This window comes from Brachyhypopomus gauderio, chromosome 15, assembly GCF_052324685.1.
Source record: "Brachyhypopomus gauderio isolate BG-103 chromosome 15, BGAUD_0.2, whole genome shotgun sequence".
Taxonomy (NCBI): Eukaryota; Metazoa; Chordata; class Actinopteri; order Gymnotiformes; family Hypopomidae; genus Brachyhypopomus; species Brachyhypopomus gauderio.
Genome location: NC_135225.1, coordinates 12,778,007 through 12,798,946, shown reverse-complemented (window position 1 = coordinate 12,798,946; position 20,940 = coordinate 12,778,007). Strand labels below are relative to the sequence as shown.

General features: G+C 46.8%; 1 protein-coding gene across 8 annotated transcripts in view; it reads right to left on the bottom strand.

Moving 5' to 3' along the window:
• The window catches only part of fam13a (family with sequence similarity 13 member A), a 48,633-nt gene that overhangs the window by 2,259 nt on the left and 25,434 nt on the right, over nt 1–20,940 (bottom strand). For 5 of the 8 annotated variants that reach the window (XM_076975236.1, XM_076975238.1, XM_076975240.1 and 2 more), the window contains 15 exons: nt 15,272–15,313; nt 14,904–15,080; nt 14,449–14,611; nt 12,803–12,867; nt 12,136–12,172; nt 8,207–8,321; nt 4,511–4,727; nt 3,989–4,130; nt 3,714–3,795; nt 3,215–3,420; nt 2,899–2,982; nt 2,143–2,238; nt 1,198–1,284; nt 461–660; nt 11–112 (listed from right to left, as the gene is read on the bottom strand). In XM_076975236.1, the coding sequence (XP_076831351.1) occupies nt 11–112; nt 461–660; nt 1,198–1,284; nt 2,143–2,238; nt 2,899–2,982; nt 3,215–3,420; nt 3,714–3,795; nt 3,989–4,130; nt 4,511–4,727; nt 8,207–8,321; nt 12,136–12,172; nt 12,803–12,867; nt 14,449–14,611; nt 14,904–15,080; nt 15,272–15,313 (1,815 nt within the window). The remainder of the gene's footprint in view (nt 1–10; nt 113–460; nt 661–1,197; nt 1,285–2,142; nt 2,239–2,898; nt 2,983–3,214; nt 3,421–3,713; nt 3,796–3,988; nt 4,131–4,510; nt 4,728–8,206; nt 8,322–12,135; nt 12,173–12,802; nt 12,868–14,448; nt 14,612–14,903; nt 15,081–15,271; nt 15,314–20,940) is intronic. The other 3 variants (XM_076975239.1, XM_076975242.1, XM_076975243.1) reach the window with 3 other exon arrangements.

Below are 20,940 nucleotides of genomic sequence, written 5' to 3'. Positions count from 1 at the left end.
TCCTGTTTACCTGCCGTTCTGCCTGAAGAACTGGTCTTCAAACTCACGCAGGCTCTTTCGGATTCTTTTCTTGTCTTCACGAGCTTCCTGGAGCTGTTCTACCAGTTCCTGTCTGTGTTCAACCAAAGTGCAGGAGTCTCTTTCAGCATAGCACAGTGTACATAGTACACAGTACATAGTACAGTGTTTGGCAACTCAAGACCAACGAGCATCTTTGACCTTGCAGTGCCTTTACTAACTTCAAACAGCCAAAATATCCCTTGCTATTTCCGCTCTGTTGCTTGATTCTGTTCAGTGTTTTTCATGCAACACTGTATTGATTAGCTTTTTTTTTTCTTTGATTATTTTAACACGTTAGAAATGTGACGCGATTATGAAAGAACGACGCCAAACACATCACATCCATAAATAACAAAGTGTGATGTGCTCTGCCAGAACAGAGAGGAGTGTGGGTACTTACATGGTAGCGGCGTGCAGGTTGGACAGCCTCATGTCCGTGGTGGTCTTTGATGGTGACAGGTCATCAACAGGTGAGATGAAACCATCCACCTCCTCATCCAGGTGCTCCAGAAGTCCCAGCATGCTCAGTTCTGGACGCCCCGTTGGCTGCGGGACCTGTGTCTTGTTGTCATTTTCTTCATCTGAGCCATCCTCTTCCTCCTTTACAAACAGAAGGGATATGATTATTTAGACAAAGGATGAGGGAGAGCTGGGTAAATCAACAATGGTTAGATTTCACTGTCTCCATACGGGCATCAACGCTTGTTAATTGAATCAGAACTAAGGTTAGAGAGCGTATTCACAGACAGTGATTTTTGAAAGTGTAGTGATTAGCTAGCGTGATTAAAGTGAGATCTACCCATCAACACTTATTTCCACATGGAATATCATCATATCAATAGTTTGAAATCAATCAATAAACTTGATTCTGTATAGCCACCCACAATAATAAAATAAATAAATAAAATCATACCATGCACATAAAACAGCATCTCATCATGCTGCAGCATGAGTTTGATCAGAGCTTCACAAACCAGAGAAATCACACAGCACTCCAATCAGAGCTGCTCATTTGGTACGATTATGACAGGCAGCACCCAAAGTCACCAGGCTGTGATCACGATTGGTTAATTGGAAAGGTGGGTGGGGTCAGACAAGGCACCCAGGTATCTGATTGGCAGAGCAGCAGCTCTTCACCTTGATGTGGTCGTAGAACAGAGCAGGTTCCCCCTCGATAATGGGCTGCAGCTGAGGGCCTCTGCGCTTGCTGGAGGGAGAGCCCTGCTGGAGGTTCATAAGGGAGTTACCACTCAGAACACTGAGCTCAGCACAGCCGACATGTAGCCTGGACCAACCGGCTAACTAGACCAGCCGCATTAAGCTGAACTGATATCAGCACGTTCTGACAGACTCTGACAGACTTTAGACTGCGACAGGAGGACGAGATTGATCTGAACTCCGGCGCCATAAAAACGTTCCACTATACCGCACAGCTCTCATTTAGACTGCATATTCAGCAGGACTTAAAGCTGCACATTTGCAAGTTATGGGTTACATAAATGTTCCCATTTTAAGCTAGAGGGAAAGAAACCTAGTAATGTATTCTATAAACTGAGAATACAAACTTTTTTTAGAGCTCCAGGGAACTACGGCTTCCTGTAGATATGAAATTTCAGTCCCCATGGGGGATAAGACACTGCCCACTCAAGATGGCTGTTGCACACTTAAAATGAGGCCATAAGAGTGAACAAACTCCATGAGTGTGAGGAGCGGAGGTCCCTCGGAGACGGTACGGCTGCTCGTGGAGGTAATTAAGCACCTCAGGGCAGCAGCTACTATGCTAACGCTAAGCCTCTCACTGAAGCTCCCTGTCAGAAAGCCCATGCTAATGTTAGCATTCACAAAGGTTGCTTCTAGCCTGGCCATGACTCGGTGGGAGTGGGTGGGTGGGTGTGTTGAGGCCCGGCACTGTGGCTGGCGTTTGCTGTGTGGCCAAGGCATGGCTTACACCTGCACCGAGCTTGTAGGCTCTTATGTAATTTCTGTGCTTGCAGGAAAGATGGGATGCACGGACGCTAGGGCGGACGGATGGTCGGACAGAAGGAGAAAGAGATGGGAGGAGCAGGAGGAGGTGGTACTCACAATGACAGGGATGGTGGATGCTCTGCACAGGATCTGTTTGACAAGGCGGTATCTGTCATACAACGGTTTCATGAGCAGCCTCTCCGTCTTGGTCACCTTGAAAGGGAAAGAATAGGAAAAACGAGGGGAGGGGCTTGTCACAGCTGCTTAAAGCTATATAGGACTCATTCAGAATACTGACAGACACACTGCAGCACAGCTCACTGCTGACCTACATATTCCATCCTGCAATCCCACAGCGACCCCCCCGGATGTGAACCAGTGGGCTTAAAAACTCAAGCTCATAACCACAGCAGAACAATAGAGTCTTAGAGTGAGAGCAGCCATATTTGACTTTAGTAACAAAAGTCAACACTCACACAGATTAATGTTATCACAGCTGCCCAGATAGGCTCCGTTAAATATCTACCACACCTTTAGTCATAATGTAATTCTTCAAAGGCTTATGTAAGAGCCAACTGTCTTAAGCTTTCTCACATGATCCTAAATGACCTTTATTCCAAAGTGGTAGTGGGAGACAGGCAGGAGGAGGTAGTTTTGTAGGGCTACGGCCATGCTAGAGCCTCTGAAGAAGAGTTTTAGCTCTGTAATGGGGGTGTACAGTAGCATGCTGTATTTCTTCTACAGGCAGTCTGCTTTCAAACACTACTCACACTTGCATGAAGACACAGGGGTAATGATAACACTGCCACACCCACATGACACAAACACGCCCACACTACACAGACACACCCACACCCTTTGACCCCTACTCACCGGTCTTCCATGGATTCCCTCGTAATAAAGTAATGCTTTCTGGAGAGCAACTTTCTCTGCAACGATTTGTTCTCGAGTCATATCCTGTTATAGAAATATAGCAGCATTTTGGAAGTCAGAGGTGATAAACATCCTAATATGAATATGTATTTAGATTCTTTATTCTTTACACAGTTCATTAGTGTGTCTGGAATTGGTATGAGACATTTGCAGTGTGCTAAATGCGAAGGAAGCTGTGACTTTAAATCAGCCTCTGCGCATCCGTAACAGTATGACGGCGCGTAACACTGTAACGTGTTTCTGCTCTACAACTTGCCTTGATGTCCTCGGGTCGGCTGACCTCAGCGCGTTTCTCCTGGAGCTTGCTCATGATGGAGTCCAGCGTGCTCTCGGCCGGGGCGCTGGTAGGTCTGGTTTCGCTGGACTTCCTCTCCAGTTGGGAGCCGAAGCTCTTGGGCAGGGTGTTGCTGCGCTGCCGGGGCAGGGGAATCAGGTCCTCCTCCGACTTCAGCAGCTTGTGCTCTGCAAGCGGACAGGAAGTGATTGTTGCTCGTTACATCGAATTGTTATTTACCTCAAATCATGCTTTGTTTTGTCCTGAACACAGCAATAACCCTGACAAAATGTTGTTTATGATTGTGCCTGGAGGACGCCGATAGGTCCGATAGGAGGCTAAGGCTGTGATAAATGCTTGCCTGTGTAATTTTCATTTAACAAAAATATCATGAGTGTAAGATTAGCTTGACTAACATGTTGCTAATCACGCTAATCATGCTAATTCTTCCTTCTCAGTGGATTGGGCATTTCAGGCTTACCTTTGAGCTCTTTCCGGAGCTTAGCCAGTTCATTCATCCACCGCAGGACCTCTGAGTTGGTAGCTTTGTCGCTGTGCGAGGGCTAGAGAACAAGAGTGCCCATGATTGTCTCAGAAAAAAGGAAAAAGTCACCAGGGGCCATTTTACAAGGTGTGGCACTTATGGAATCCATTTTGATGTTTTTTGGAATAAAAAATTAATTTGATAAAAAAAAAAACAAAGGATGTTTAACACATGATTTGAAGCCTGTGGGTCAGTATGGTCTGTAATCTCACCCTGTATTTGCGCTCTTCTTCGAACTTCTCTTCAAACTTGCGAATCTTCCTCTTCAGACTGTGGATCTTCTTTGAGATCTGAGCGGAGGAGAGCTCCTCACGATCATCATCGCAGGAGCCCAGTGAAGAACTCCGCCGTCGACTGCACAGAGGACCTTGCTGGTAAAATCTTACATTCTCAGCTGTTTGACATCACCAGTGTGAAGCCTTTGAGCACCAGCTAGCGTCTCTCCACTCACAGACCAAACTCTGGACACCATGTTTCAAGAGAACAGCGTACAGGTCAAATGCTTGGATCTTATATCGGATCTTACATCAGCAGACATACTTCCACATTGTTCAAGCCAGGAAACTCTTCCCATAGGATTAACAATAACAGAGGCTTCAAACAACAAACAGGAACTACCAAGACATCCAGTAAGCCATGTGCATGGCGTCAACGCATTCCCTACAACTAAACACAGCCGCCCTATCTCTTTCGTTCGATCCTTTCGCGTTGTTCGGTTCCTCCTGCCATCTCACCTGATGAAGGAATGCGCGTTGGGTGGCGAGGGCGGCACCTCGGGGTCGTCCAGGTACTGCTCGGAGCTGCCGTAGGCATACAAGCGTGGCGAGAGCATGGGGTCCTCGTCCTCCTCCAGCAGCTGGCGAATCAGACGGCCCCCAGCGTGGGGCGAGAGGCGTGCCTCCGCACGGTCCATGCTCTCCCTCTGCCATGACGAGTAGGCTGGAACTGGTTCTGGGAGAAACCACAGCACAAACACACACACATTTAAACAACGGCTTCATATGGAGCTCAATGTCTGCTCAAAGCATAACTGAGAAAAATGTGTGTGTGTGTGTGTGTGTGTGTGTGTGTGTGTGTGTGTGTGTGTGTGTGTGCTTAATTATGTCATTGTGTGTTTAAGAAGCTGCAGTTCCTACGATGGCTGCCACAAAAGGAGAGCAGGGCTCTAAGCTGCGTGTGTCAGGTGAAGGTCAAAGGGTTATGTGGGTGACCACCATCACACACAAACAAACACAATCCAACCGCAGAGTACCAGACCTTTGGAAGCAGACACATATTTATATCCAAACAGGTAGTGAAGGACAACACACAAGTCCTCACAAGCACCTGGGCACCCACACAGAGAACACACAACCGAGGACGAAGATTATCGAGGAAGATCACACTGTTCGACAGTGCTCATCCCGCTTCTGTTACCCCTTCCTTCATGCAAACGCAGTAACAACTTCTTGCATTAGTGCACTGATACGGACGTGAAGACACCGATGAAGTCAAACAGGCAGCCGCGGGGAAAATAAAAGCAAAAACACGACTGACAAAACCACTGAAGATGAGTTTCAGCACACTGAAGACCTGTTGCTAAGAGACAGCTCAGTAGCTGGACTGCCTGCACTGCAGACAGGTCATTTAAATGCACGCACTAATAAAGCCATGTGTCTGGGTGTATATCACTCTGTAAAGGAAAGGTATTTAATAAATATAAATGTTATAAAAAATGTAAATATTTCATAAAAAATTCCAACAGCCACATCCAGTCAGCCATTTCAAGGTTCAGTGGGGTTTAAGTCTAAGTGGTTTCAGTCTGATGTGGTGTCCAGGTACTGGAGTGTGAGATGAACCTACTCCATCATTGCTCCTGGGAGGCCGGTTCTGTGCCAGTTTAATAACATCCACCCCAGCGGTTGAAGGTGGCCTTTCCGTGAGCAGCTCGTAAATTGAACTAAGTGAACTATCATTCTGTCAGGGCTTTGACCGCTGCCTCATCAAGCATGCAAGCAGGAGTTCAGGGTTGGTGGGGTTACCATGCAGTGTGGAGGCCAGAGGGACGGGACATATCAGGACAGAGGGATGGGACACGTCAGGACAGAGGGATGGGACACGTCAGGACACAGGGGTGGGCCATGTCAGGACACAGGGGTGGGACATGTCAGGACACAGGGGTGGGACATGTCAGGACACAGGGGTGGGACATGTCAGGACAGAGGGATGGGACATGTCAGGACACAGGGGTGGGACATGTCAGGACACAGGGATGGGACATGTCAGGACAGAGGGATGGGACATGTCAGGACACTGGGACGTCAGAGCAGGTCATGACCAACAGGAGGGCCCTGGGTGAGCATCCTTACCCTCGTAGTAACTATGCTAGACAAAACAGACAACTGCTAGTGTGAAAGGATTGGAATTTGCCAGAAAGGTGAAGATGAGAGAACTGCAGTGAGGGCCCTGCCAATCACACTCACGGTAGATCACTCTCACGGTAGATCACTCTCACGGTAGATCACTCCCATGGTAGGTCACCTTTACGGTAGATCACTTTTACAGTAGATCGCCCTTACAGATGGCCATCACATTTGATCACTTACACAGCAGGTTACTGTAAACAGCACTGTCAGGGGCACCAGTAGGACGAAGGCTTGACCCGCCACCATTTGTAGCACTCTCGTGTGTTGTGCGTTTGTAGCACTCTCGTGTGCTGTGCATTTGTAGCACTCTCGTGTGCTGTGCGTTTGTGAGGAAGAGACAGTGTTTAAAAGTCCTAGCCAAAGTATTATCTTCCCATCATGGACCTTCATTATCCACCTTTGCTGGTGTCGTTTGGCTGGAGATTAACTTAGCATGCACATTTAGGCTGCTGACATTCAGCCAACAGCCAACTGCAACCAGTGCGTCAACCAATGAAGAGCTGGAGCCTGTACCAGCGCATCAAAGTCCAGAGACACAAATATAAACCTCATCCAACTGTTGCAAGGCAGAAATATCCTACAGTTGACATTTGGGTGGGGGGGCTGGGTTCTGCTGACAAGGCAGCATTACCACATTTCAGCAGCGTCAGTGCCCACCTCTCTGTGTGAAGACCATTCTGTGAAAGCATTCTGTGGCTTAGTGATAGTCTATAAAACAAATACCCGATAGGAAGTGGCCGAGGCTCTCAGCCTGGCATTAGCAGAGGTTATTAAACTAAAGGGTAAATCTGAGTCAATCTGGCAACCCTCCCAGTCTGGTCAGGGGTAAGAGAGAAAGGAGAAGGTAGAAGAATGACTCTGTCAAGGTCATGTTGGGGGGGGGGGGGGGGGGGGGGGGGGGTGCATGTATGTGTGCGAATGCATGCGTATGTGTGTGTACTTAATAATTGTGTGAGTGCATGTCTGCACACGTCTGGAAGCCATGCAGGAAGGAAGCCGAGTGTTTTTTCATATACACATTTAGGCTGTATTGCAGTCACATAGCAACAGCTCACAGAAACTGCTGAGTTTGACTTCCACATATTTCAGCCTGCAGACTGTCTGTTTCCACGGTGATGATAGAACCAGGAAGCCATGACACTCCCTGTTCACTCTCTGCTGCCCCCTAGGAAGCAACTTCAGGCCCATTGAAAACACAAGCCATGTACACAAGCCATGTGTCTCAATGCTAAATGTCGCACATTATAATCCTTAGAATCATAGGCAGGGTAATAATTCATATTTTTCTACTCAGAACAAGAATCTGCTACACTCCAATGCCCAGATTAACAATGGATGCTTCTGAATAAAACATTCATCCTATCTACACAAAAACACTAAACTGCAACAAATAGCTGCTGTGTATATGGTTCATGCTATAAACAAATGAAGTAAAAAAAAAATAAGTCAAAATTGAAGTAAAAAACAAAATGAAACCCAGTTAAGGAACAGAACCGAGATTATATTCATTAGTTATATATGTGTGTGGAACCCTACCAAATAACTGCCCCAAGGAGAATCATGAACAAGTAAACAACTTTAAGAGACTCACATGATGCTAATGCAATCTTATTCAAACTCCCATGGGGTGTCTAATACCAGACTCCTTCAACCATTAGCATGAAGATCAGTGATTACCCACACAATCACAATGCACCAAGCACCACTTAACATACAGCAGCAAACTGTTGAAAATACAAATAATGAAGACATTCAAGAAATGTAATAAAATCTGGAATAATACCCTAAAGCAAACCCCCTTTTTCATCTGCAGAAAACAGAAAATATTTCTTCTTAAAAAAAAATTCTTCTACTGAAGTCAAGCAGCCAAACAAGACCTGGACGTGATCATCGACCATCTCGAGAGCCCAAGGCACTTGGAGCAGAATCCATGTGCAAAGGGAAAGAGAGAGAAGAAGAAGAGAGATAGAGAGAGAGAGAGAGAGAGAGAGAGAGAGAGAGAGAGAGAGAGAGAATAAGACTTACCTCCCCAGTCAGCGTCTTCCGTTAGAGCAGTCAGGTCTAGCCGAGGGACGTCCTCGAAGCGCTCAGAAGGTTCTGGGCCACCGAGGCATTCCTGGATCTTCATGGCAGCAGGCGTCTAGCAGGGAGAGGAGCGAGGGATCAGGGCGGAATAACCCACAGCGGGAGTCGTGTGCTCCTTAAGTTCAACTGTGCACTGCCTCCTCCGGGCCCAGCCTACCCCGAGGCAGAGAGGGGAGAGGGGGGCGAGGCTTTCTGCAGACAAAGCCCCGCCTGCCATCAGCTCGGCAGAAAAACATCCTACCATCTGCTTGTTGGAGCAGTGCACACCCCCACCCACACCCCCACCCACACCCCCACCCACACCACCCCCTTCCCTGCTGCGTATCTCCACCACTCCCATGTAGTTGTTTGTCTCAGTAGCTGGAGGAGCAGGGAGAGAGGGGTGGGGGCTCAGAGAGGGGCGGAGGGAGAGAGAGAGGGGGCGGAGGGAGAGAGAGAGAGGGCGGAGAGAGAGTGAAGGGAGGGGGAGAGGGGGAAATGAAAGAAAGAACACACGGAACACGAATGGCACGCTGAACACGCAGCAAAGAACTTCTGTTGTTGCAGCCACTGCCACAGAGAACACACACACACACACACACACACACACACACACACACGGCCTTTCCTTTATTTTTTCACTGCACTCTGTCTCACTTTCACCTTCTCTTTCTCCAAATTCTCCCTCTCAGATCTGAGCTTTGAAATTATTTCTTTAAATGTAGCTTCCTTTTGCAGACTTCCAAGTCCCTTAGTAACAACAATGGACACTTTCTCCTTTTGTCAAACCCCCGCCCACCAACCCACACACACGCACACACACACGCACGCACACACACACGCACACACACACACACACACGCACATGCCTGACAATACATGCACACAAACACACCCATAAGTAAACACACACAGGCAAACACACACACACACACACACACACGTGCGCACAAACACAACTGTTGGAGCACACATGCATGCGGACACGCTTCCGGTGTTGCGACGTGAGACACAGATTCTTCCTCCAGCAGAAGGAATGCCCCCCCTCCCCCGCCCTGCGTCACTGACTGTATGACAGCACACACCACTGTGGGCTCCATTACCCCCAGTGCTAACCAGCTGGCTGACAGCAATCGCTATTATTGCTATTACAGATCATAAACTCGACACACTCCTGCTGACAGATTCTTTATGAGGAGATTAGGTGATCCTGCACTACAAACACACTATTTAAGGCAATGCTGTTTGATGGCTCTGTGTTGAATGACTGCACCTGATTTGGAAGACTTAGGTCACCCATCCCGCACCAGAAATGTAACCCTAGTGGAAGTGTAGTGAGGGTTTAGCCACAGGGCGACCTCTGGACCCAGCAGCACTCAAACCTTTGGACCTTTGGACACGGCAAATCAATGCTAGTACTCTTGTGCTAGTTCAAGACAACAACACAGCAAAAGTTGTCCAGTTGCCATTTTACACTGATCTAGGAACAGATTCTTGTAGGCACATGCCAGCAGTGATGGCGCTAAGAGTCTGTGTGTGGTGTGGGCTGAGGGAAGCAGCCATCGGATGAATCATGCTACACAGAGGAAGAAATGCCCAGAAGGCTGTCTGCTGTTGCCACAACCACCCAGCTCCAGATCCAGCAGCACAATATTTCCCACTCACTTTATTGGCTCTGTTTACTTCCACACGTCAGTTGGTTCTCATTAAACCTCCTGACCATGTGTACACACACACACACACACACACACACACACACACACACACACACACACACACACACACACACGCACGCACGCACGCACACACACGCACACACACGCACACACACACACACACACACACACACACACACACACACACACAGACACACACATGGATGCATGCACACACACTCACATCGTCTAATAAACAAACATCTATTTATAGGGAGTAAACCCCTCTTTAGCAATAGTAGTAATTTCAGTGTTGATTTTACAATTCGTGTCCCACCAAAAATTATAAATGCTCAGGGTTATATTATCAACATGAAAAAAGAGAAGAGTAGTCCCATAAAAATATCTGCTCTAGCTCATAAACTGAGACAGCTAGTTATTAACATTATTTATTATTAACAAAACCATTGTTAACACAATTCTTTTGCATTTTAATTAGCAATACCATTTTAAAATCCACAAGCAGTTTATGTCTCTTACAGATCATGATATATGAAATCTGTTAGGACCTCTATGTCCTGCTGAGGGTCACTCCCTGGCCTCGGTGCTACAGAGAAACCGTGTGGGTCGGCCTGTGGTGGGCAGGAAGTGAAAGAGCTTGAGTTCAGCTAATCAGAAGCGAAGGCTCACAGGGGCACTCATGCGGACGCTCACTCAAAACCTGTCCTAAAGTCAGCAAACAGTCCGCAAATCAGCTCTGTCCTCTTACAATCATGCTGGCCACACTTTTAATAACTAGGTGAGAGCACAATGAATCCCAGCCAATCGGCAGTCAAGGTTCAGTCTGAACGCTGTCATAGCGGGGGTCTTTACTTGTTAGCGCTGCATGGCATGGAGACATTTCTGTGAGTCCCAGAATCCCCTGCAGCCTGGGTCAGGGACGGTCTCCCAGCAGGTGTGCTAACCTAATAACTGCGTACAGCTTGAAACAGAGGGGTCCCAGACACACACTCACTCACACACACACACACACACACACACACACACACACACACACACACACACACACACACACACACACATCCACATACACCCACACACATCTAAGACTTCTGGTTCAACCTTAAATGCCTAAAGTACCACACAGACACTTTTTTTTTATACACTCATTGTTTCATTTGGGATTCCTACTGTAATTTACGTATTACTGACGGCTTACTGTATTCTTATGACAGGTTAAAGTAGAGCTCTTTGACTGTGAAGGGAACAGTGAAGGGAACAACGTAAAGCTCTGGGAGAGACCACAACGAAACGCTCTGGAAATATGCTGGAGGCACACGCTAGGACAGCGTGTTCCTCCTTCCTCAGTGTGGGCGTGGGATCAGGTTACAATGGCTAACAACTGGCATGCACCAACATGCTAATATTGCAAGAGTGGTGACGCGCACATGTGTGGGTGTATGTCTGTGACGGTGTGTACATGCTGTCAAGAGAGCTTCATCCACATGGCACCAAACGATTATTCTTAAAGTGACGTGGAATAAGGTGGTGATAGTAAAGGGTGAAGTGCTTCAAATACTGGCTCCAAACAACAACGAACGAGAGAGAAGTTACAAAACAACCGGTTGCGGAGTGATTTCCAAATAGACTGTGAGATTAGCTGAAGCTGTGTAAGCACTCTCATCTCCAAACAGTTCCCTTGTCAAAGCAAATCGGCGGCCTGGCGAAGAAGGTTCCAGAAGACGCCAGCGCCATGGTTTTGTCAACTGTGTGGTGGAAGACGAGGTGTCGGAGTCCAGCGGGCAGCGTGGCTGCATGGAGATCAGAGCCAGTCACGGTCGGTGAGCCCATTCCAGCCGGAGCGCCTGAGGTTTGGATAGACAGTGATTGGCCCGGCCGGGCAGGCGTGCATGTTGGCCATGTTGCATGTGCCTCTTTAGCCAACATGATGTGTTCTTAAGGAGTGCTCATAGGTAACCCATGATTCAAATATGTGGTCTGTCCACATGACTGGCCCCAGGCAGCACAACCCAGGCCTAGAGCCTGCAGAAACCAGATCTCCTTCAGCAGCCGTTACATCAGACTCTTATCAGTGAAGCACGGCTTCAGCGGCGATGGCACAGGCCTGCCTGCACGCGTACGAGCCGTCAAAGCAGGAGAACGAGAGAGGAATTAGACAAAAAGAGGAGACCGAGGTGATCAGTAAAAGGCCCCGGAGAAGGGGGAGGGGCTTACCTGGCTGCGAGCCACACCCTGCGCCTCCTGCCCGCCCCTGAAGGAGGTGAAAAATGGCACCTTGTTACGAAGTTGTGAGAGTTCCTGAACGGTAGCAAACATTTCGAAAACAAGTTGGAAATGTGCAGAAGTCCTGGTGTGTGTTAAAAAGAGTCAGTGAGTGAGACCATATGTCTAGATTACCCTAACCCTGCCATATCTCTAGATTACCCTAACCCTACGTTCCTTCACTGGGCATGCTGTCCATTCAATCAAAAATATAAATAACCGAATCTGGCCAAAGTGTTCTATATGTTATTAAAAATGAAAATGTGATATCTCTAACAAAACAACATAAGCAAAACTTATGAAACACTGGATGTCCACTAGAGGAACATCTAGTACTGATGTATTTTTTACACAGATATACAGATATGTGTTTTAACAATTTTATCAATCACTAAAATTAATATAAGGAGTCATAAATCATAGTCATAAACAGCTGAAAAGCCTGTTTATATACATACCTTTTCACAATATATGTGAATATATGTTAATATATATGATTATATGGCATCCATATCCTTGTGAGTAGCAGACTTCACATTTGAAAAGAATACAGAAGATGCAACAATGGAGTGTTGTGTGCAATTACATGGTGGTGATGAAGATGTTATGAGGTTAATACCTGTTATCAGTCGACCCCATGCTGTCTGCCACATTGCTTTTGTGTGGTCTGGCTGATCTGGAAGGCTGGAAATGAAAAGAAGACAACGGCATCGCAGTCATGCAACAGTGAGCAGTCATTTTAAAGTCATTCTGAGCAGTGACTGGTCAGTTATATGGTACATGCACTCAGTGCTGGTAGGATATCCTCTTTCTTCCTCCGCCTGTTTCCTCCCTGTGGAACAGCCCACATGACGTAAGCAACAAGCGACGCCATGACGCTCACCGTGGTCAGGACTTCATGACAAACAGGTTAAAAACAAATAGGAATAAACACGCGAGAGTCACGTGAGGTCTCCGTGTCCGCGGTGCCTCCGAAAGCAAGCGGACGGCTCGGTGGCTGTGGATCAGCCGAGTGGACGCCACGCAGGGGGCGCCACACACGGGGCACCACCGCGTACAAACGCTCCACCCCAAGGTCAGATTTCACCTCTGACGGCTATTACGCATCCAGCAGGCACTGATGTTTGTGTCAGGAGTGTCCAGTGGCACCTCCTGCCTTAACATGATTTGCTCAAAAAAAGGGTATCTGAAACCGTATTATTGTGAAACCGCAGGATCCTTTTCCACACGCCTGTTGGCTATGACGTGTCCTAGATCGTGTAGTGGGCATGTAAATAATAGGAGGTCCTGGAAATAATGGATCTGCTTTACAGATTTTCTGAAGGCCACGAATGAGACAGGAGGCAGTGATCTGTAATCTGCGGTCCTCAGGACAATAGTATAAGAGTATAAGGGAAGAGTGAGGTTTAAGGCAAGATAGTTGCTTCTGTTTGCATTCAGCCATCATGACCAAAATAATCAAAGCAGGATTTGTTGGGCCCATCTTGCAAACCTTAAAACAAACACCACCCAACTGCACAGGAACAGATCACAAAACACTGGGCTTCTCTACCAAGATCGTTTTACCCTGTAGGACATTCATAATGACAGCTGACGCAAGTCATGGCTAAGAGTTTGTATCGGTACAAAGGTCTGAACACACAAGCACCTATGCATGTACACAAACACACACACACACACACACACACACACACACACACACACACACACACACACACACACACACACACACACACACACACACACACACACACACACACACACACACACACACACACACACACACACACACACACACATCAGCTAATCGTGCTAATCAAGGCCTTAATAGCCTGCCTGCAGTTTAGATGGAATGCTGTGCAGGGAAGCGTGGAGCACTTTTTGCTTTGAGGCTGAGCTAGGAATTGTGGGATTGCTCAAACAATTACACTACTTCAGCTTGTGAGATTTTTCCCCTAACGTTTTCAGCTATTTGGCCCATTTACACCAGCAACCTCTCTCACTGCAGTGCCATCAATTATCGGTACTGAGTCACAGCTCAACAGAACCATACAAAGGGTAGAGAGAGATGAACCAGCTCAAATATGGCCAAGAATTCTCCAGTGCCACCAAGTCTTCCTGGAGAAGAGAGATGTTTTCTGAGACAGTAGATTTCCTGTTGAACTAGTAAGTGGCCATTTTAAATATAAGTCTGATGCTCCTCATTAGAGGAAGAGGATAAATGAAGGCGTGAATCTGAGTGTTAGGGACAGGAGCGGGGCTCACAGTGAGGGAGTCTGAGCTGAAGGGCAGTTCTGAAGCGTGGGGCTCGTGTCTGGTCTTCCTGGGCCCGTCGGGAGCAGCGCCTGGTCTCCTCTCGGCAGCGATGCTGTGAACGCTGGTGCTGATCAAGCTGGCGGACGGGACATTTTCTTTATCAGTGTCATCCCTGAGGAACAGAGAGGTTGGTCATCAGCAAATCTGGTCACGCACAGCAAATCTGCCAGAATCTATTTTCCCCTTTGGACCTCTGAGAGCAGCATTTGCCCCGCCCTTCACAGCAGGGGGTTTGGAAGTATGATGGGCATCAACCCACAGAAGTGAAGAGAGGGAGGTCAAAGGTCGCAGGTCAAAGCACTCCAAACCGCACAGCGCACGGCACAGCCCAGTGTCCGCAGCATGAGCGTTACAGCACGGGCTCCATTTTCACTCCAAGCAGGCGTTCGTGATGCGGCGCTCACCCGCAGTGTGGTCTGCCCTCCTCCCGCTGCTGGCGCCTTCTCTGACGAGCCGTCGTCCCGGGAGACGAGGGGTAGCCGGCCGACCCGGCGAGCTGCTGCGACCTCTGACCCCCCGCCTGCGCGTGAACATCAAAGAGATGCTGCTCCACTGCTGAGCGAATGGTCTTCTCGAGGTAGCTGTAGGAGAGTAAGAGAAAAAAATGTCGATCAAGACCAGGATCAAGACATCAATGTCGGTCGGTGATGTCATAGCTACAATCAAACACACCAGGGCTCATGTTATTTTTACAATCCTTACAACGAGACGTCCATGGTGTTTAATTAGCGTATATAAAATCTACATCATGTCAAGTCAGAGTATTGCTTACTGTGCTAAAGCTGTCCTGCTATGTCCAGGAGACTGGTGGGAACTGGAGGAGAGAGCAGAGGAAAGATCTCATGTTAAGCAACGCAGGTCTGCAGGCGTGGCAGGACGGGGAGGTGGGTGGTGGTGGAGATATTCCTGCTCCATTTGAACTCTGATCTTCTGAAGCAGGCGCAAAGCACAGTGATGAAGCGCAGCCTCAGAATGGGGCTTCCAGGCGACAAACGCGCGAGAAACGTCCCACCTCACGCACGCGACATCCGTCACTGTATATATCGCTCACGCTGTAATGTTAGTACAGTGTTTCTCCACTGAGATGCCTACATATCTATCTGAAGATGGACTTATCACAGCTACAGCGAAGACCTCTGCAGATTTCTGCTGAAATTATTTCCCTTATTTCCCCAATAGCCTTTTTTGGTGAGAATATAGCCAACATTGCCTCAATGAGCCAATCATTTTTGCAAATAGCTCTGTGAATGAGGAAATGTCCAAGAGACAAATATAACTGTGACGATGTTACTTAACCAGGGTGCTTAGCATCACACAATACTGAGACACGGCTGCACTGGTGCCAATTAGATTCACGTCCCAAAATTGAGAAGCATAATAACACCAACAACATATCCAGACGTCTTTGCGGAATCCGAATGACTGCAATCAAGGCTGCGAGGCCAACGAGACTGCCTGAAGTCCTTCGCAAACACGTCAGTGTACAGTGACGGCACTGCTTTGTGGGAAACCAAAGACACAGGGGAACGTAAACAAGAGATTTCAGCACTCGAGGGAGGGAGAGATTACAGCACCTCCTGGAGACATTGCTGGAGACAGACACAGCCTAGCCAAGCCACCTGGTAGGACTTATCCAAGCAGAGGGTTGTCACGGTGACTGGTTTTTACGGGCCGTAGAGGACTGCTTTGCTCCCAGCGCTGCTCAGTCCAAGGTCAGTGAAAGAATAGAATGCACTGTGGAGTATTTTTACAAAAGGTCAAGGTCAACCTCTTCAGCTAGTTCAAAAACATTGCTGGCAGCGCGAAAAAGCATGTTGCCGTACCATTGTAGTTAAAACAAATACATGAATAGCATATACAGTGCGTATCAGTTAGGACAGCCAAGAATATCTACAGACGCCAAATGTTACAGGAATAGAAAACATTTGGGTGTGGTCATTAGTGACACAATAACGCATTATGAATTGCTGCTGTGTGTATGAAAAGAGCTATACAAATAAGCCTGCCTGGCCTTGTCTAGGCAAATGAGAGGCTAATCTGGTAGGAACAATGATCATAAATGTAACAGGAATGAGAAAGAAAGGGTTAACCCCTCTGTACATTATAAACAGAAGCACACCTTTTTGGGTAGGTATCAGCTTACATCACCTCTGCTAGTCAGGGCTAAGCTAACTGACTTCATTACAAGCACTATTATCGGTTTTATCATGATTGCTAATTATTCAATATACATGCAGCTCATTTTTAAAGAAACAGGGTTTAAATGTTTTTAAAAATCTAATTAATGGGGCACAATTGTGTGCACTTATAAAACAATAAAGCAAAGAATAAATTAATGTACTTCTAATTTCTCCACAACATTTTTATAAAGCTTGACCACTGGGGACTCGATGGGTAGCACTTCCGAGACGTTATCCTCTGTTATGTCTGCTCTATTTTTAAACTATCCCCATTGACGATAGTTATGATAACCACACTCAAGGAGATGCCAGTTAACAAGTGACCATGGACTTGTGCCTTCAGCACACTCCCGGAAATTACTCCACCATTCAAAAGAGTCCCCATGCTTTGCATACTTGGATAAACAGTGACTGCAGATGCATCAGCTCAGTTCTACAGTAATAGAACTCTCAAAGAATTTGGCAAGTATCCAACTAATTAAGAAGATCATATTTGAGAGGTGTCAGACCACAGGAAGAAAATTCTTCTGATGCCAAAGGGTGGACCAGCAACTGCTGGACTAAATTTGGGCCATTTCTTAAATGTGTCTTGGTTACGAAATGCAGATGGTGACAAGAGACGTCACTAAATGCAGCTGTGAGTTTCTGAAGGCTCCTGCACACGCCCTGTCTACCCTCTGATGGGTGAGATTTAAGGCTGTGTAAATGAGAATAAAGGGTGTATAAATAAGAACAAAAGAGTATAAATAAAGTAAAATATGTACAAATAAGAATAAAGGGTATATGCATAAGAATAAAGGGTGTATAAGAGTAAAGGATGCATAAAAAGGAATAAAGTGGGTATAAATATGAATAAAGTATGTATAACTAAGAATAAAGGGTGAATAAATAAGAGTAAATGGTGTATAAATAAGCATAAAGGGTCCAAAAATAAGAGTAAAGGGTGTATAAATAAGAATAAAGGGTGCATAAATAAGAGTAAAAGGTGTATAAATAACAGTAAAGTGTGCATAAATAAGAATAATGGGTGTGGTGGGCCACATTCAAGCACCAGCAGACAGCAGGATGGTCTGGAGATACGCAGGGGTCCCCGGCTGGGCAGCAGGTGGTGAGACAACAGTCGCAGAACGGTGGGGTTTAAAAGACAAACCGTCTTTCATCTCAAAGGCTGCCATGCTTCAAACGGCATGAGTCAGTCTTGACATGTTTAAAATGAGCTCCGTTAAAAGTCATCTGAAAAGGAGTTCCAACGTCAGTAGACCAGGAGCTGATGCGGTTTGAAAATATCTTCAGTCCACACAAGCTCCGAGCCTTTAGGCTGCCTTTGCCTCCCTGACTGTAATTTGACTGTCATACTGTAAATATTTTTTATTTAGGCCAATAAATACTTCAAGCACTGTACACTATCCTAACCCTGGGCACAACGTGTTCCAAGCCAGAGCTTATCTGACGCTCTTCTTGGATTGGTTAGGGGGAAACGTGATGATAAGAATAATGCAGAGACAGCGAAACAAACATGTGGTGAAGGGAACACTTGCAGGTGCATGGTGGCCTCCTGCTCATAAAGATCAGCACCAGTGTGTGTGTGTGTGTGTGTGTGTGTGTGTGTGTGTGTGTGTGTGTGTGTGTGTGTGTGTGTGTGTGTGTGTGTGTGCGCACATGTGTAATGATACACTGCTGTCTGCTCAGCCCTCCCCTGTGACTGCCTAATAATGCCATGCTTTCAGCATACTCGAGAGAGGATAGTAAATTCTAGAAAGACTTCACAGTTGGTATCAAAGGTAACAAAGTCATGATTAGTTAGAAACAAACCATGAACAAAAACATGGCCAACAGATACAATTCCATACATCTATTTAAAATCAGGTGAATCAGGCAATATAAACATACACATGCACAAACAACCCCCACACACACACACACACACACACACACAGATCCAGCGAGGACGGTTGCCAGTGTGTGACAGCTGCTGCTGTACTTCAGGAGCACTGAGAGCAGCGACTGCCTGACTCACACCTTACACCACTTGTTTTCCTCAGTCGAAGTGGTTAAGCAGTTACTTAATACGTTACTGAATAATAAAACACTGAAAAATAAAATGATTAATACCTAAGTAATAATCCAGGGGGTTTAAGAGGTTAATGTAGGTCATCTGACGGGGTTATGCATCCTCTCACAGCATGACACATTGAGAGGCTGCAGCTGACCGCGTGAGAACGGGCTGACGGATGAGACCACACGCGGCCACGAGAAAGACACGTTTCTACAACCTAGCAGCTAGGAATCACTTCAAACACTCCGAGCCACATAGCTTGGTCACTATGCACCGACATGCCTCTGAGAGCATGCTAGTTTAGCTTAGCTCTGTGATTAGCGGTCTAAAGGTTTGCTTGCAGCATATATGGCCATAATATTCTATATGGCCAGTCACATGTTTTTAAATCTAAGATAACGACTTATTTGGCCAGGCATTTGGTTAGATGTTGTTTGGTATGAGGTACTGAAAATCTTTTACTTATTCCTATTTTCATTATTATCTTCTTTAATTCTTACTTTTTTCAACTTAATCTTATTTTAACTTTTATTTGACTTCTTTAAATTAATTATTTAATTAATTGTTTTTGGCATTGACCTTCTGAACTTCTAACTTCAAGGTGTTAGACCTCGACTTCTTTTTTCCTGTGTAAAGCACTTTGAATTGCCAGGGTGCATGAAGGCTGCGCTATAAATAAACTTGCCTTGCACTGGAGGCCAGAGAGAAGGTGGAGAATCCACAGCAGACACGTGGAGTCTACTTGTGACCCTCACCAACACGCTGGCTGAGAGGTCCATCTGCTGCCAAGCTTGGCACACGTGGGCAAGGATGGCATCAGAGTCATAATCCCACATGGGCAGAACTGGGCGAGCAGACAGAACCCCGGTGATACCCCGCCCCTCCGGTACCTGCACGAGCCATCTGCCCACTCACATCAGAGCGCAGGCCCACAGGGGCCACCGTGAGGGGGCACGAGTGAAACTGAACTCGAGGAGAGAGGTCCAGGGACCGCCCAACTGGGGTGTCGCCGTAGGAGCCTGAGACATATAACCACTCCCACTGTGTGTACGGGACTACAGGCTGTGGTAGCCGGTGTGGTTAATCGAGGGGGAGAATAGAGGGGAGGGAAGGAGATGTTCCACTAAACACGTGGTCTTCACCCACTGTGCATTCTCAGCACTGCCCTTTCCCCACTGATCTGAGACCTGTTGTGTTTATCTGCTTTGGCCGTGGTTAGGGCCAGGGGTGCGGGGACGCCCGGGTGGGCGGTCAGCTGCAGAGAGAGAGCCTGCTGGTTTCTATTTTTGCGAGTTACAGTAAACAATACGTGTAGGGTAGGGGAGAAGGTCAGAGCCATGAGGGCAGTGGTAGGGAATCACAGTGATACATGTGGAGGGTCACCAACCCTTCCAACAGCTGACACAAGCCAACACAGCACTTTGCACAGGCAGGAAGTGACGCGATTCCTACTGTGCGTAGGGTAGGATCAAAGATGTGATGTGCTGGATTTGGGATTTATCACTTATTACAATTTCTTCCAAATTTGAAAAAAAAAAAAAACAGCAGACTAAACAATTCTGCGCCGATGTCTGGAATGAGCTGCTTCTGTCCTAATAAGCTTGTCTGCTTGGGTTGTTTACCGCTGGCTTAAAAGGTCAGGATTTCTACTTGTTATCTCTGTTGTAATTTGCACTTGAAAATAAAGATATGGTTAAAAAACCAAAACAACGCCGACTAACCCAGCAAGATATTTGTAATAATTCAACCAAGAATGCAGAAGAAGCTGAACAAGATGACAGATATGGAATTTCCTTCAGTCTTGACTAAATCGTGCCGTGTACTCGGAACATTTCCTGGGATTAGTTACAGGAGCTACACACTGCACTCTTAAGACGTGACTCCCTGTGCGTTTGGCCAGACAGCAAAGACTGTTGCATGTGCTGAGTTCACCATCTGTTGTATAAATGCACAAAGAAAACACAGGTCCCCGAAAACATGTGTAGTTAGGCAACAGTAACTACAGTAACAACTGTAAGAGAGGACAAGACTGGGGGAAGGAGAAAAAGTATATGAGTAAAGAAAGAACAAGAGATTGAGTGTCAGAAAAGAAGCAGAGAGAAAGAAAGCAAGCGTTTGAGAAAAGGCAGAGAGAGAGACAGTCAGGAAGACAGAGAGAAAGAGACAGGGAGACAGAGAGCGAGACAGAGATAGTGACAGAGGGAG